The 16,578-nt window shown below is 29.4% G+C and overlaps 1 protein-coding gene across 1 annotated transcript; it reads left to right on the top strand.

Moving 5' to 3' along the window:
* The first annotated feature begins 14,411 nt into the window (after positions 1-14,411).
* LOC145572024 (putative indole-3-pyruvate monooxygenase YUCCA5) lies at positions 14,412-16,075 on the top strand. The gene is made up of 3 exons (XM_081631041.1): positions 14,412-15,170; positions 15,352-15,723; positions 15,844-16,075. The coding sequence occupies exons 1-3, from the start codon at positions 14,490-14,492 to the stop codon at positions 16,066-16,068; spliced, it is 1,278 nt and encodes a 425-aa protein (XP_081487167.1). The 5' UTR covers positions 14,412-14,489; the 3' UTR covers positions 16,069-16,075.
* The last annotated feature ends 503 nt before the right edge of the window (positions 16,076-16,578 follow it).

Here is a 16,578-nt window from a genome sequence, read left to right as displayed (position 1 = left end):
AATTGAATTGGGTGAAAAAAATTATGTTAATTACGTTAAACTAATTAATTCTAATTTAGTTGTTTAATTGTGTTTATGATATCTTGAGTAAGGGTATTTAAGTAATTTCAGTAAAAAAAAATTTACTAAAAAAGGAAAGAAGGGGAAAGTTGCATCTAATGTGAAATTTTCGTTTTTGGCAAAAGTTGCATATAATATATTCCGGAGGTAGTAGATATAAGAACAAACAAAAGCAAATAGAAAAAGCACACAACTAACAAAGTTTGGGTCTTTTCATCGGTAAAAACCGATAGAAGCCCTTCTAGAATTCAACAATAGAGGGTAGAGTTTTAGAAAGAACAAAAAAAAGTTCGTTGTGTACACGTTTTATGAATAATGGAAATCTTAAATTAATTAAATCAATATTAATTAGCTATAGTACACCAATCAACGTATAACTTTATCGTGTATTTTCTTAATTAGTATTGAACTATCAATATCGATATAGAGCGGACAAGTATAAATGTCAACTTCCCTCATCCTTATGTTGTGTTTTACGAAAAAATAGCACATTTGTTTGATTTGTCTAGTTCAGGGAACGAGCTGATGAAATGCTTAAAAATCACATTCTAGTTAGTAGTTTAAATAGTAATCAATCAAAGTTTAACCTAATAAAAAAAGAGTATCTTTTAACCATTAGATTGAAAGCTCAATCCCCCAATAGAGGAATTTGGGAAAGGAGATACCCTTATCTTTTACCCAATCTTTCAGATTGTCAAACTCGCTAACCTGGCTGGGCAAAGTTAATTTGTGAGAGATTATAGCTCGGGTTGAAAAAAATAATCCAAATTAAGTCCAAACCTGGTTTATGGGTTACTTAATAGACCTCTCAAAAAAAAAAAAAAAAAAAAAAAAATAAAGAGAAAAAAAAAAAAAAGGAATTTAGGGTAGATATTTCACCGTTGCAGTTAGTTCATGTTGCTAGTAGATGTGAATATGTGATAAACCTAAATATAATATTAGTATGCTTAAATATGTTGAAATTAATAGGCCTTTAGTTACTCCTGTTAAAAAAAAAAAAAAAAAAAAAAAAAAAAAAAAAAAAAAAACGGACTATATAAAAGTTGGATCGATCAACATGAATTGAGTAGAGGCCATACATGTGGATTAGCCAAGGATAATTTCAAGACGATTTTGGCCGGTCTATGATTATTCATCTATTGATCTATTCCAAAAGGCTTCTTGTAACATATTTAAAGACTTGTTTTGAAGTTTTGAAATTAAGAGATAGCTTAAGTGGGTTAGAGTTTCCTTCTCGATTTCAGTAATCTCTCTTTTAATTTTTTTCTTCTTATTATTGTTTAAGATTGTTCTACTAAACTTATTTTTATTTATTTTTATCAAAAGATAAGGATGTTTTCAAAAAAAAAAAAATATGAAAAGATAAGGATCAAATAAGGTTTTTTTTTTTTTTTTGAAACAAATCAATTCATTAATCAAAAACCATACGACATCTACAAATGAAATTTAAATCAACAAATACATAAAATTGAATCAAATAAGGGTTTCCTTCACTAAAGTTACGATTGTTGAATAGATCTTGCAATGTGATATATCTCTCGCACACATTACTGGAATATACAACCTTTTCGGAGAGACGGTCTGACGATTTGTTGTAGCTGTAAAGATGAATTTCATCTGATTCACTTGAATGTCTTTGAAGATTTGACAACCGTTGTAATTCCGGACAGCTCTTTACCAACAAACAGATAACAGGACAAAAAATGATTACCTTTTTAATAAACCCTAACACACACAAAGACCTTAAACAAAATTAAAACAAACAACAAAACTAACAACTCCCCCGAAGGGAGACACTCCACCATAAAGCTAGAGGCGGACGAAAATCTACACTACTCGTGTAGATTTTTTTTGAAAACGAAATTGCAAAACAAAAGAAGATTAAGGGAAAAGGATCGAAAATAGTCTAATTTAGACTATTTCCAGCCTAAACAGCTAAGAATTTGAAGAAACCCAAGAAGAGAGGAGGAGAGAAGAGATGAGAGGCGAATATTTTAGAATTACGAAGTATTAGCTAATAAAATAATGTAATTAGGATCAAATAAGTTAAAGTGTTCAAGACTAATGAATTTATTTCAAAGCCACTGAGCACAAATTAAAATCAATATTTTTTTTTTGTTCGAAACCAATTAAAATCAATATAATAAACGTTACCCAAGTTAATAATTTGTTCTCATCTCCTAAAAATAAAAAAAAATAATTAACTTTATACTACTCTTTTAAATTTGTAATTAAGAAAGTTTAATCAGTACTAGTTAGTGATAATAAAAAAATAATAAAAAAAACGTAGTAAAAAAATTAAAAATAAAAACCTAGTGTGTGGTCCAGGCAATGTACAGGGTTTACTTTGAATTAAATATTATTTGAGCTATAAAATCATAAACTATGTAATAACAAAAAAAAAAAGAAAAAAAAAAGAAGCAAATAATAATAACTAATGAAACTAAATAAACACTCTCAAATAATTGATGTTTTAATTTGTACAAATTAAAGTATTTAATGTATTATAATTGAATATGAAGCAGAATTAAAAGATAGCAGAGTTGGTAAAAACATCAATTCATTTGTGTTCAAACCTTGTGAGAGCACCAGCAACAATGAGGATTTGTATCCTTTTAGCTCACTTTTTTGTTGGCTAAAAGGATCCTCATTGATGTGCAAGAGGGGGAGAGGATCCTCTTAAGAAGAAGACAAGTGGTTTCCTCTTAATGGAAAGGATCCTATTTCTCGGCTCTTGTGCAAAAAGCTTTATTATTTTCAGTTTTTTTTTTAGTTTTTTTATTTCTAAAACTACTATATTAATAAATAATTATATTACTAAGAGTGAAAATATGATAGAGTATATGTAAATAGGAGAAAGAAAATGGGAAAGGATCCTCATTGATGTTAGAAAAATTAGAGAAGGAGAATCAGAAAAATGATGGAGATAGTGGGAAGTGATGTAGAGGAAAGAGAATGTGATGTGTCAATTAGAGAAAAAAAAAAGAAAGAAAATGGAAAATGATATATTTATCCTCACCGTTGTTGATGCTCTGATAAACATTTTTATTGTCATTGAAACATGTTTATAGTAAAATGAATGATATGGCATATTACGGTGATGTGACATACATCTAATACATGTGAAAGGTGTCACGTGGCACATACCTTGTATTAGGAGCACCTTGTATTATTAGGAACACTTTTTAATATATAAGTATATAGATTTTTATTTTAATCACGAAATTACAGAGCACACGCTAATAAGATTAGATCATTAGTTTTAATCCTAACTCTTTTTTTTTTTTTTTTGGAACAAAGGTTGATTCTTAAATAAAAAGTCATACGACATTTACAAAGAGATTTATATCTAACAGATATATGATAATTGAATCACGTAAAAACATTCTTTTAGCAAAACTATTATCATTGTCGCAAATCGTACATTCTTCATACCCTCTTTTACATAGCTGTAATTTACAGCCTTCTTCGATGAGGGGGCTTATCGATCTGTTGTAGTAGTGAAGAAAATTTTCACATAATTCGTTTGATTGTATCGAAAGATTAACCTCTTTTTCGATCTCGCACGGATATTTATCCATGAAACAACCCTACATTAATCCATCAAACAAAAAAAGCAAATCCTCCCTCAAAAAAGTGAAGAAAAACCTTTTTTTTCAAAGGAGAAAAATCCTCCTAAAGAAGAAGAAAAACCCTTCTTTAGAAAGAGGAATGTTCCTCCTAAAAGAGGAAGAATTATTATAAATCTAAAACAAACAAAAACAAAAAAAAAAGACACACAAAAAATAAAGATTGGGGCTTTCTACTAGTAAAAATAGATGAAACCCCTTTAAAATTCAACAATAGAGACTAGGATTTTTAGAAAGAAAATAGGAGTTTTAATCCCAACTCTATTGTAGTTTCTTAGTTCTTTTTGGCTTGTCTCGCTCATTTGTGGTTTCGCATACAACTTATAATAAACGAGTAAATATTTATGTATCAATATCTTCAATCACGCATAACAAACAATTTTAAAGTTGATACTTTAAAATAAAATGTTGAGACGAATTTAAGATTCTTTATATTTAAGTTTTCGACTTTTTTAACTGAAAATTTCAAATAAGACAATAAGACAAGCAAAAAAGAACAGAAAAAGTAAGACTTTATGCACCTCAATATTAGATGGTTGTGAATGCTCATGTATAAAGGTGTAGCTAATTTCTGGCTAGAAGGTTCCATCGAACTTCGAGGTCTCTGAATATAAAATTACATGTTTAATTTTGTGGTACATAATTCTTCTTCAAAAGAATAATAAGAACTAAGAAGAAGAAGAATAAGAGGGGATGAACCGTACTCGGTACTACCAAATAAATTGAACGATGACGAAGAAAAGATATACTTGAAATAGATAAATTCTGATCGATAAGATTTTATTCTTCTGGAAACTTTTATTTTAGTATATATATACTTTATAAAAACTGTAATTCCATTAAGTAAAGTGTTGCCAATCTTATTATATCCTTTCATTTTCTAGAAATAAAGTACTTCCATCGTCCTCAAATAAAAAAATCACACATGTTTCTATTATACAGTTTTCAGGTCATCGCAAAAATATGGATCACCCTTAATATTTCTACTTGTCATTTAAATTTGGAAAATTTCATGTATTATCTTTCACGACTTGTCGTAATATGTGTCTTAGCTCAAATCGTTAAACACAATCCTTAACTTATGTATTTGAACGTGGCCTATGATATAGGGACTGAAGAATTATCTCAAACATGTGTAATATGATCCATAACACATTGTGTTTGGTACAAAACTACAAGGGTTTTGTTTATTAATGTGGCCAATTTAAGCTTTTACGTGGCTGAAATTGTACTTGGTATATATTACTTAATTACTACATTTTTTTTGCGTGGCTGAAAGATATATTACTACAATTAAGCAAATGCGTAGTTGTAGTCAATCAAGTAGCTTTAATTTTATGAGACTAACTAATTAATTAATTAGTGTAAAAAGTGGAATAAAAATCTATAATTAGGTGTTGTCACGCGTTAAAGAAAAAGTTTGATGAAGAAATTAAATATGCAAAATTATCATAATTAAAAATATAACTGGTTGCAATATAGCTAGAAAAGGCCTTTTTTAGCTTTGCCAACCTTCATTCTACCATAAAGTTGATTTATAGGTATCTTGTGAATGAGATTAGCGGTGCCGCGATAATATTAATAATAATATTACATGAGATGATCATGATTTTAATGATTATTAAGATGTTCATAGTTTTAAGTAGTATTTCCACAATAGCAATGCAAGTAGGAGTGATTCGAAGAATACTCTTGAGTGGCTAAATCACCTTTATGCACGTAGTATCTTTAATTTTCTTAATTCGACAAATCACGTGAAACAATTTTACAATAATTTATTACAAGTTAAGTTTTAAACTAATTTTTAAAATTCATTTTCGGAATAAAGTTACCCTGAATTACTAAAAATTATGATCGAGTAGCACTAAAATATATACTCGATCTTACAATAAATTATTATCGGTTTAGCTCGATGTGTAAATTAAAAGTTTTCTTTTTGTGCAAAGCAAATGAAGATGTAGAAAGGTGGATAGCGAAATAAAGAACATTTTTATAAGCTTTAAGGGTATGTATTATGTACACATTGCAGCATGTAATAGGTGTTATAACTTTATGATTTATAATTTTATTAGTTTGGTGCTTTTAAGGTGGATTTTTGCTAGATTGATAGAGCATTTGTAGTTAATTATCTATTTTAAGCTTAAATGTTTGTAAAGGTAGTATTTGAAAGCTGTGTTCATATCTTACTTTGTACTTTCTTAAATACACACCAAAATTAGGAGAGATTTCTACGTTATTGGGATGATTCAATCCAACCAAAAGTAATATACGATCTCAATATAATAGTTGCTTACATTAACTTTTAGGATTTATTTAGGGGATATAATAAATTATTGATAAGTTTGAGCATCATATAAGTAATTTTCTCTAGAATTATGAGTTACTTCAATTCTAGTAAAAATCAATTTAATCATTGTATCACCAAGAACTAGCATTAATAACTAAATCAATTTGATTAGGGAAATTAACTTTCAATGTTTCAAAAAAAATATATTTAAAATTTAGAACAAGTTATACTAGTAAAAAACAAATGTTGAATACAAGAGAAAATCCAGGAAGGTTAGCAAAATTTAGTTAATAAAAGCATTTTGAATCAATGACAAGGTCGACAACTCACCATACCTCTAGTCGCATAATCATTCTAGTAATCGTTAGTAATATATGCTGGTAATAAGTGATTTCATGTTAGGGTTTTTGTTTAATATATAAAAGCCTGTTCACATTTACGAAATTGAGCTGAACTGAACTGATTGGAGCTGAACTGAATAGAGCTAAAATGAATATTTTATGAGAGAAGGAAATTAGGAGTTGAACTGAACTAAAATTAAGTTGAAGTAAACAGGCACAATTTGTGTTAAACACATCTATCTTTTGTTATATATAAAGGGTGCGTCTCTTTACTAGATTTTCCTCTTATTTTTAACGTGTACATCACTTCGTTATACATGTAATTAATCGTTTGAATAAATCATTATAAGATTTATTAGTTAAAATCTTAGGAGTAGAATCTAGATAGAATACGAGATCAAGTCATGTTTACGTTACATCATTGCATGTATATGTTTGTCTCTGCATTAAAAATCCATTTTTCAATACGATCTTATTAAAGCTCATTCCAAAACCATTTTTGTTACAATTTTGTACCAAATTGTTGAACAGTAGAAGTCAAACTAGGCAATATATCTTAGTTGATTGAAGAAACAATTATACTCAAACATGAATATTCACAAAATCACAAGTTTGCTTTTCCTAAATATTCTCAGGTATGCATGGAATTTTACTAGAAGAAAGAACTATACTGAATTTGCGTAACTTTTTGAAGTATTAAATTATACGAAGTATGTAAGTTGCTTTCCCCTTCTAGCTAGCCTTCTAGGAAACATACAATTTATTCCCAAACAAAGAAAAGTGAACAAAAAAGAGTATGGAAGCTAAGCAAAGAATATCACTCTTCTCATCTCAAAATAATTGAGTCAACATACTATATTAAGTATATTTCATTATTTAAATGTTCATTTACAGCTCCGTTTTATGCTATGCACGTATATTTTCTTTTTGGAATGCTAACTTAGGGAATACGCGTATAATTTTATTTGTATTTAGTTTGTTAAATTTAGAAAGTGACTTATTATTTCGGATGATTGAGATAAAATTAAACAAGTTTATAAGAAACCGCTCGAGTTTAGAGACTCTCCGGGCCGCCGTAACTTTTGGAACCTACGTATTCACAAGCTGGAAGTGAAGCATTGCAAGGCTGGTGGAAGTGGAAGATGTAAGGGGATGACAAAAGAATTCACATATCCCTACAAGATAATGCATGGGATATAACCCAATTATATAGTAAATATAGTTATATATATATAATTAGTAGGATTTGGAAGCTTATTATTTGTTCTTATACATATTGTACTTGTTATAATATTGGCTTTAAGCTAGTGGCCATTGTAAAAGTTTTAAGAACTCATTCCCAAAATCTATTTAAAATATATATAAATTTTTCATGAAAAGCTAAAAATGCCAAACCCTAGCTTAGCTAAACTTCTCAATCTTTTCTTATCAAAAGGAGAGAAACTCTAAGTTTACCAACGTTTCTTGCACATGCACCCCTCTTTTTCCCATGAATCTTTTTATTGACTTTGGTGGGGTATATTTTGTAGCACTCCCATAATAATAATCCATATGTATTCCAATTTTGATATAATAATAATTTTAATGTGTTTCTTTTATGAAAGATTAATTAATTAGAAAATTTACTTAGGTTGTACTTGATTCTTAATTAAAGCCTATATCGCTATGCATAATCACGGGTTCACACCATAAAAGGCAATTCGCGAGTAATAACTACAAGAATTAATTTCCTTAATTTAACCGCCTTTCGTTGATTGACGATCATGAGAGGCGTGGTTAAATTAATTGATTGATCATGTTTGATGGATTCAAGATCTTACGGTTTGATTAAACTATATGATGATTAAGAAATCCCGTTCAAATCCGCGTTATAATGGTTAATTATTTATGCATGCTATTTGTATTTGGTTCTAAGTCATACTAGTGTGGTTTTGGTTCACTTGAATATGTTCCATTATTTTGAACTTTTAGGGGTAAAAGTTTTGTGTACAAAATCTTGGTAATCATGGTAGTAATAAAATAAATTAGGATTGTGGCTAGTGTCCAATGGACGGTAAATTAGTGCCAAATAATTTATGTTATTAAACAGGAGTTTGTAATAATCATCACTTTGACTAGGAATTAGCTCATGCTAGACGATTGCTAGTCATGCATGCTTGAATCAAATTGCAATTAATCAAGGTGCAACAACAAGTTAAAAAGCGAGGAGATCTCAAATCTTTGCAGTTATTTTATATACATGTTTTTCTAAAAAATCTTAAAATGGTCACAAAAGATTTGAATTTAATATTTCGGATGATAGTATAATTTAAGCTAATAATGTATAAGGACTATACGTAACAATTTTGTTTGGATATTGAGGGCAAGTTAGGTGAATTACTAAATAAAATCGAAAATATTTAGCAATACTACTTGTACTTCTGAATTTGACCTAATTTGGGAAACTTCTATGATACTAAAGATTGATATCTTCTCTCCAAAGCTAAAAACCTTTATATGGCAGCTCCTTACAATGCTCTTTCTACTAGAGCAAATCTTGATAATCTATTTCTTTCTTGTCAATATCGAAACATATGTGGGATAATCCTTTCACTAAATATTGGCTAGGATCGGAAATGTCACTTTGCCTAGTACATATTCATATCTTGTTTACGTTGATGAAATCAAACTTTGCACTTCCTACTATTTAAGAAAACTATTACACTCCTTGTGGAGTATCTAGAAAAGTTGTAATGTTTTTCAATCGAGTTCGATTTTCTATCACAGGCACTCTTACTCGAGTCCAAAATTATTTTGAAGATGGAAAATCCGTAATTACCTCGATTAGTTATTAGACTCTTTTTTTCACATCAACCTATTGCCCAACATACAGTTTAATTTCTACTTCGTATTTCTTAGGGCCTCTCTTCAGTTTAATTTCAGTTCAGTTTAGTTCAGCTCCAATCAGTTCAGTTCCTAATTTCCTTCTCTCATAAACAATTCATTTCAGTTCAGTTTGCTTCAATCAATTCAGTTCAGTTCAATTCAATTCAATTCAATTCAGTTCAATAAATCAGAACAAGTCTTTAGTCTCCCCACCCCAACCTTTTAAAATCTTAATATTAATTGTTCTGTCAGAACTGGGTCAAGTTATTAGAGATCATTTGGGCAACAAGATCCTTTATCGAAAGGGCTTTAAAAATCGATATTCATTGTGTTCTAATTACATTTTTAGAATTTCTATGATTTGGGTGATTCTACACTTTGTAAAAACTAATACTGATATATGCATTTTTTTTTTAATAAATTATACTTATATATCTTGGAATTATGCATAACAATTTATAGTTAATTTTAAAAAAAATTAATAATGAGCACAGGACCCTTAACATACTTAAGACAATACAATATTGCTACATAATTAATAATTAATTAGTGATACGTAATTTATTATGAGAAAAAGAGAGCTATTGCACTTACGAAGAAAGAATCAAAGTAGGGCGGAACCATAATCATGATACATTGAAGCTAGCCTCAAACATAGGATATTTGTTAGCTGCTGCATAACAAATTAGATTATTTGTATATTTTTTTTTAATTTTTATGGATGAGGAGTTGGATGTTTTTGTTGTTGGTAGTTTATTTCTAATTTTCATTTTCTTTGTTTGTTGCACAATCACTTTCTATGAATTATGATCTTCTATGTATAATTTATTACTATATACCAAATTAAAATTAAAAAAAGTATGCAAAGTATAATTATATAGTAGTAGACTTAGTACAAATTTATCTATTTTTATTAATTATTATGCGTGTGATTTACATAACTACAATCAATCAATATATGAATATTTTTAGGAACATTTAGCTGTTAATGATGAATAATGTAACTAACAAGAATAAAAATTTCTTTTATCTTCTACGATTGCCCTGATCGGGACTTGAAACTCTAGAGACTAGATTATGATAATTTGTAAGAAATTATATTGAATAATATATTATAAGTTATTATATATCCGATCCAAGGTTTTAATCAATTGTCAACATTTATCTAATGTCATAATATAATGAATAAACTTCATATTACATTTCACAATATACACTTAATATAGTCGAATCATTCGCCACTCAATTTTGGCCCTTAGTCTATTAGAAAAGGTGACAATTTTTTATTAATAGTTAGTTAAAAGCTCATTTGCATACAATTAAGCCACTTCACTAAAGACAAATAATTATTTTTATATGGAATTCAATTCAAAAGAAAAACAAAAGAGTATTAGAGGAATAATTTGTTAAACTTGAGTGCACTATTTTCTAACTAACCTTATAAAACGAATAACACGAAGGTACATGGATATACATCCATAAAACTCCATATGTAGTGGACAAATATGATAAAACCCTAGTAAAGGCAAAAGGGTAGTGCATTGAACCTTAAACTATAATATTAATCTCCTATTAGTGGAAGTTTATATTTTAACATTTAATGAATACAATTTAGCAAGTTATACAAAAAAATAATTAAATTGGAAAGATCTTATACTTGGGAAGTTGAAGCCAGGAAGATATGAAGGGAATGATGTGGAAATTAGGCAAATAAATAAATAAATTTAATAATTTCTTTTATATAAAGAAAAAATATGTAAGGACAAATATAGTACTAGTATAGTATAAAGCATTAGTACTTCTATAATTAGCTGAAAAAGTTGGCACCAAAAATAATTAGATGAAAAAAGAACAATTTTTTTTTTTCAAAAAAAAAAAGGGGATAAAATAGGAGTGTGAAAAGAAGGAGGTGGGGGTTCTACACATGGCAAAATTTGTTTTGTGGTTTGAAAGAGTTGAGTTGGCAAAAGAATGGGCTTTGTGGACCTAAACAACCTTGCAAGTCTCAATCCCAATGAATTTTTAGAGAAAACGATTGTGTGTGTCTCAATCGTAGGGTGAAAGCTAGCTATTTTGTGAATATTACAATTTTTATTATTTATGTTTATACGAGTATATGTTAAGATATATTATAAAAAAAAAAAATCAATATTCCATAAAATTTAGGGCTTTAGAAAACATCAATAGTTAATTTATTAATTCAATGAAAGTAAAAATGTGTTAACTAAATAGTAGAAAGTTTGTAGAGGTGAAACAAAATTAGAATTGTTGGACTTGAAGTTTGTTATGAATTCCTAATTATAAAGATAAAGGATAAGAATAAAAACATACAAAAATTCTTTTGAAGTATATTTACTATAATACCTTAGATAGATTATAAAATTATGATACAAAGTTGAAATTACATGCAATGTAGTTAAAGAAAAACTTTTACTTAGCTCATCATGCAGTAGCATGATCGAGTTAAAAATTGACTTGGGAGTGAAGAAACCATACAACTACTTTAATCTTTCGATATAGATAAATATATAGACTGTTTCTTACTTGCTCGTAAGTAGAACTAGCTAACACACTTAAGAATAAAGCAAAATACAAAGAAATATAGTATTTTTACCTCGAATCACAACATCATAAAGGATGTGATATATCTCTAAGAACAACATTTTTATAATTTAAATTGAAGATAACTTCTCTTTTTGACCTAATCTTGATCACTTGGATCATCATTCCATGTTATTGAATTAGAATTGACTTCTACCTCATAAAAGCTAAGCAAGCACTCCACTAAATTTGCATAAATACACCAATGGAAAAAGTAGTTATAACATGGAAAATTAGGCTTCATTACTATAGTAGTAAACTAATTAAGCTTAGGTACCTATAATAGGTATTGATGAACGTAATTATATTAAACTTATAATTGAGCTATGAAATAAACTTATCAGAGTTTATAAGAGTTAATTTATTTCCTGAAATTTGTGTAGATAAATTAAGGAGCTGAGAGCCAATTTAAACTCAATCATCTAAAATAAGGGCATGTTCTCATTGACTGAACTGAATTGAACTGAACTTATTAGAGCTGAACTAAACTGAACTGAACAGAACTAAATATTTTATGAGAGAAGGAAATTAAGAACTGAACTTAACTTAATTGAACTGAATATTTTATGAGAGAAGGAAATTAAGAACTGAACTGAACTTATTAGAGCTGAATTAAACTGAACTGAAAATAATTTGATGAGAACAGGGCCTAATTATTGCAAAATAATCAATCACTTATATTGACTACATACATACTTTCTCAATTCAAAAAATTACGTTTATCACGCTAATATTATAACTTGAAGTACATGCATCCAAGTATTACATAGTTAATCTCACTTGTTCATCCAAAAAGAAGAAAACAAAACATCTCAAACAATAATTCTTTGCTTAGACTAAAATAGTTAATATCTCTAGAGTTAATTTCATTTTTTCATAGTTTAAATTCGTGGTCCTCCAAAATCCAAAAAATTATCCACTTGGATAATACACTCCCCACGTGAGCAATCTGGTCCATATGGCCCTAGTCACCCATGCCACCTAAGAAATGACTTCACTTATTCAACACAATAATCGTTTTCCATTTTTAGGAATAATAATAATAATAATAATAATAATAATAATAATAATAATAATAATAATAATAATAATAATAATAATAATAATAATAATGGATCCTCTAATTAAATGGGACCTTACCCACATTTCTTACTTTCCCTACCACATTTCGATTGATGTATATATATAAGACTATCATTAAATTTTACTATTTGTAGTACTATTCTTCTTTATACTTCCTATATGTTGCTCATATATAAGATTGAATTTGGTTGCAATTTTGCAAATTTATATCTTAATTCAAAAATACATACATTTTGCATGGTCAAATTTGACTAGTAAGATATATAGAGGAATATGCATGTATAATAATGTGGATGTATGGATTAGATTGGTTGATAATTTTGACTTGTTATGCTCCTATTTGAAGTTTAAATTAAATTCTTCAAGTTTACATCACATTGAAGTCCTTGTCTAGCAATTTAGGATGGGAGCGTCATCCCCCCAACTTGAAGGATAGACTAATTTCCATGGTTCACACGACGACGTAAACGTCGACGTGATTATCAATAATGTTATTGCATTCCTTTTCACCCTTTGCATAATCTCAAACTGTAGAAGTATGAAATCGGCGGTAAGCCGATAAGTGATGATTATTTTACAAAAATTAACGAGCTTTTGAATGTAGAGCTCAGTTTATGTTATGAAAATAGATAAACGAGCAATTTATTATATATATACAAAAATTAGTTGTTTGTAATTATGTGCGATATTAAGGTAATGCAAATAATTTTAATTTCAACCTAGCTCATTTATTATTACTATAATATCAAAAATATATAAAGATGATATGTAAGTATATCTTGTTTACAAATATATTTGTGGTACTCCGTACATGATTAGGTGTAGCTACATCTTACTAACACCGTTTAATATCAAACACATATATTTCTTTGTGTAGTAAACTAGTAATAAACCTAAAAAAGTTCCAACTAGACATTTCACTTTGTTAATTAGTTTATTACAGTACAAATTTAGCTACTCATTTAACAATCACAAATCACAATGACAACGTACCTATAATCCAAATTATAATCAACATACAACATACTCTTTCATTTTTATTGAGATTATTCTACATAACGTGTCAAATTCCTAAACTACGTGGTGCGAAGAGGCACATTTCTATTGGTCATAATATGCTCACTCAGTTTCCAACATAATTAATTAATTTTAATTTCATTATAATTTAGAAATTAATAAAAATTATTTAGAATCCTACCCTCCGCCCCCCCCCCCCACCCCCTACCCTACCAAATAGCTACAATTTGATAGAGAATGTATTAAAAGCCGTCACATTCTCTTGGATTTCCAAGAACACCCTTCTAAATTATTAAAAAAATTTTAAAAAAATAAAATATTATTTTCCTTTAATATCTATTATTGAATCAAGAATTATACCTTTATTTATTATAAGTCAGAAGAATAAAATAATCCTTGAATTAGTATAGCTCATGATTTGTAAGTCACTCACTCTCACTCATTTCACATGCTTTCTCTCTCCTAATTCCCTATATAAACCTCTCCACTTAACCACCTCATTTCAACAACAAAAACAACATCAACAAACATACCAAAAAAAAAAAAACACTCACTGCTACTCTTAACAACAAAAAAATTCAAATACCCTTTTATTGCAAAAGCGCAATGGATCAAATGTTCAATTTAGCATCTATAGGAGATAACGGAGATGATCTATTATCCCGTCGATTCGTGTGGGTTAATGGCCCCGTGATAGTCGGGGCCGGCCCCTCGGGTTTAGCTGTAGGGGCTTGTTTAAAAGAACAAGGTGTACCATTTGTTGTTCTAGAAAGAGCCGATTGCATTGCCTCGCTTTGGCAAAAACGTACCTATGATAGGCTTAAGTTACATCTACCTAAACAATTTTGTCAATTGCCGAAAATGCCCTTCCCTGAATCTTTCCCCGAGTACCCCACTAAAAGGCAGTTTATTGACTACCTTGAGTCTTACGCAAACCATTTCGATATTAACCCTCACTTCAATGAGTGTGTTCAATCCGCTAAATTTGATGAAACATTCGGGCTTTGGCGGGTCAAGACTGTGGGCCAAGGCCCAACTAAGCCCGAAGTCGAGTACGTGTGCCGGTGGCTAGTGGTGGCCACCGGGGAGAACGCCGAGTGTGTGGTGCCCGACATTGACGGGCTAGCACACTTTGGCGGGAAGGTGATTCACTCGAGTGAGTACAAGTCCGGTGACTCTTACCGCGGCCAGAAGGTCCTAGTGGTAGGGTGTGGAAACTCCGGGATGGAGGTTTCCCTCGACTTATCGAACCACAATGCAGAACCCTATGTGGTCTGCCGTAGCTCGGTAAGTCACAGAACCAGTTATATATATAAACCAATACTGGACTTCAACCATCAGCTTAACTCAAAAGGTTAAGTTGATGGTTGACACTTAAGAATATCTTTTATATTCTATCAGTTTCGATACATGTTATATTAGAGTGGTGTACTAATACAAACTTGTACATTTTTTCTTATTCTATTAGGTTCATATTCTTCCAAGAGAAATCATGGGAAGATCAACGTTCGAGCTAGCAATGTTACTAATGAAATGGATCCCTCTTTGGTTAGTTGATAAAATCATGCTATTTTTCGCATGGTTTATGCTAGGAGACATGCGAAAATTCGGACTAAAAAGGCCAAACATCGGTCCACTGGAGTTAAAAAACAAGCATGGGAAGACCCCTGTACTAGACATCGGGGCCTTAGCGAAAATTCGATCTGGTGACATCAAGGTTGTTCCAGGAATCAAGAGTTTCTACACCAATGGTGTCGAACTCGTTGACGGGCAAACACTAGATGTTGATTCAGTCATTCTAGCTACCGGATACCGTAGCAATGTACCTTCTTGGCTTCAGGTTAGATAAAATATCCTCTGTTTTCCTCTGTTTTTACTCTGTTTATTTTTTATACTAGTATTATATTGAATATTTGTAATGGATATATTTATTAACCTTATTTTTGGTTTGTTTTTACAGGAAGGTGAATTTTTTAACAAAAATGGATTTCCAAAGACACCATTTCCAAGTGCATGGAAAGGAAAGAGTGGATTATATGCAGTTGGGTTTACAAGAAGAGGATTAGCTGGTGCTTCTTTTGATGCTATTAAAATTGCACAAGATATTGGCAAAGTTTGGAAAGAAGAAACTATCCAAAAAAAACTTACTGCTCCACGTCATAGGAGGTGTATCTCCACTTTCTAATTTAATCAAAAAATTAAAAAAATAAAAAAAATAAAAAAAATGATGAAAAATATTTATTTTTTGAGTGTGAATAATATATATATATATATATATATATATATATATATATATATATATATATATATATATATATATATATATATATATATATATAAAATATATATTATGTAAATATGAAAAAAGAAAAGATAGGAATTAGTGAGAAACAAAAAAGAAGGGGGGAGCCCTCTCCGGGAGCAAGAAGCCCAAAAATTTTGAGACCTTACTATATTTGGGCATTTTTGTGTATTTATGGGATGAAGAGGCTTTTTTTTTTTTTTTTTTTTTTTTTAATTTCTATTTTTGGGGTTTTGGTTAGTTCATTCTTTTCTTCTTTCTTAGTATGTAATACCTTGTACAATTACTTAGTTACAAATGAAATGAGAAATTTTTGGTCCATTCATTTCATATATTTTCTAATCTCTTATTAATTACTAACTTCTGATTAATAATGTAAAAAAAATGTTCTAT

This window comes from Chenopodium album, chromosome 12 (assembly GCF_948465745.1).
Source record: "Chenopodium album chromosome 12, dcCheAlbu1.1, whole genome shotgun sequence".
In the NCBI taxonomy this organism is placed as follows: domain Eukaryota; kingdom Viridiplantae; phylum Streptophyta; class Magnoliopsida; order Caryophyllales; family Amaranthaceae; genus Chenopodium; species Chenopodium album.
This window is presented reverse-complemented; position numbering and strand designations above follow the sequence as displayed.

Excerpts from the sequence above, each read along its gene's own strand:
- LOC145572024 (XM_081631041.1), top strand. The coding sequence starts at position 14,490 with ATGGATCAAATGTTCAATTTAGCATCTATAGGAGATAACGGAGATGAT. Across the intron at positions 15,171-15,351 it reads ATGTGGTCTGCCGTAGCTCG|GTTCATATTCTTCCAAGAGA; the intron begins GTAAGTCACAGA and ends TTATTCTATTAG. Across the intron at positions 15,724-15,843 it reads ATGTACCTTCTTGGCTTCAG|GAAGGTGAATTTTTTAACAA; the intron begins GTTAGATAAAAT and ends TTGTTTTTACAG.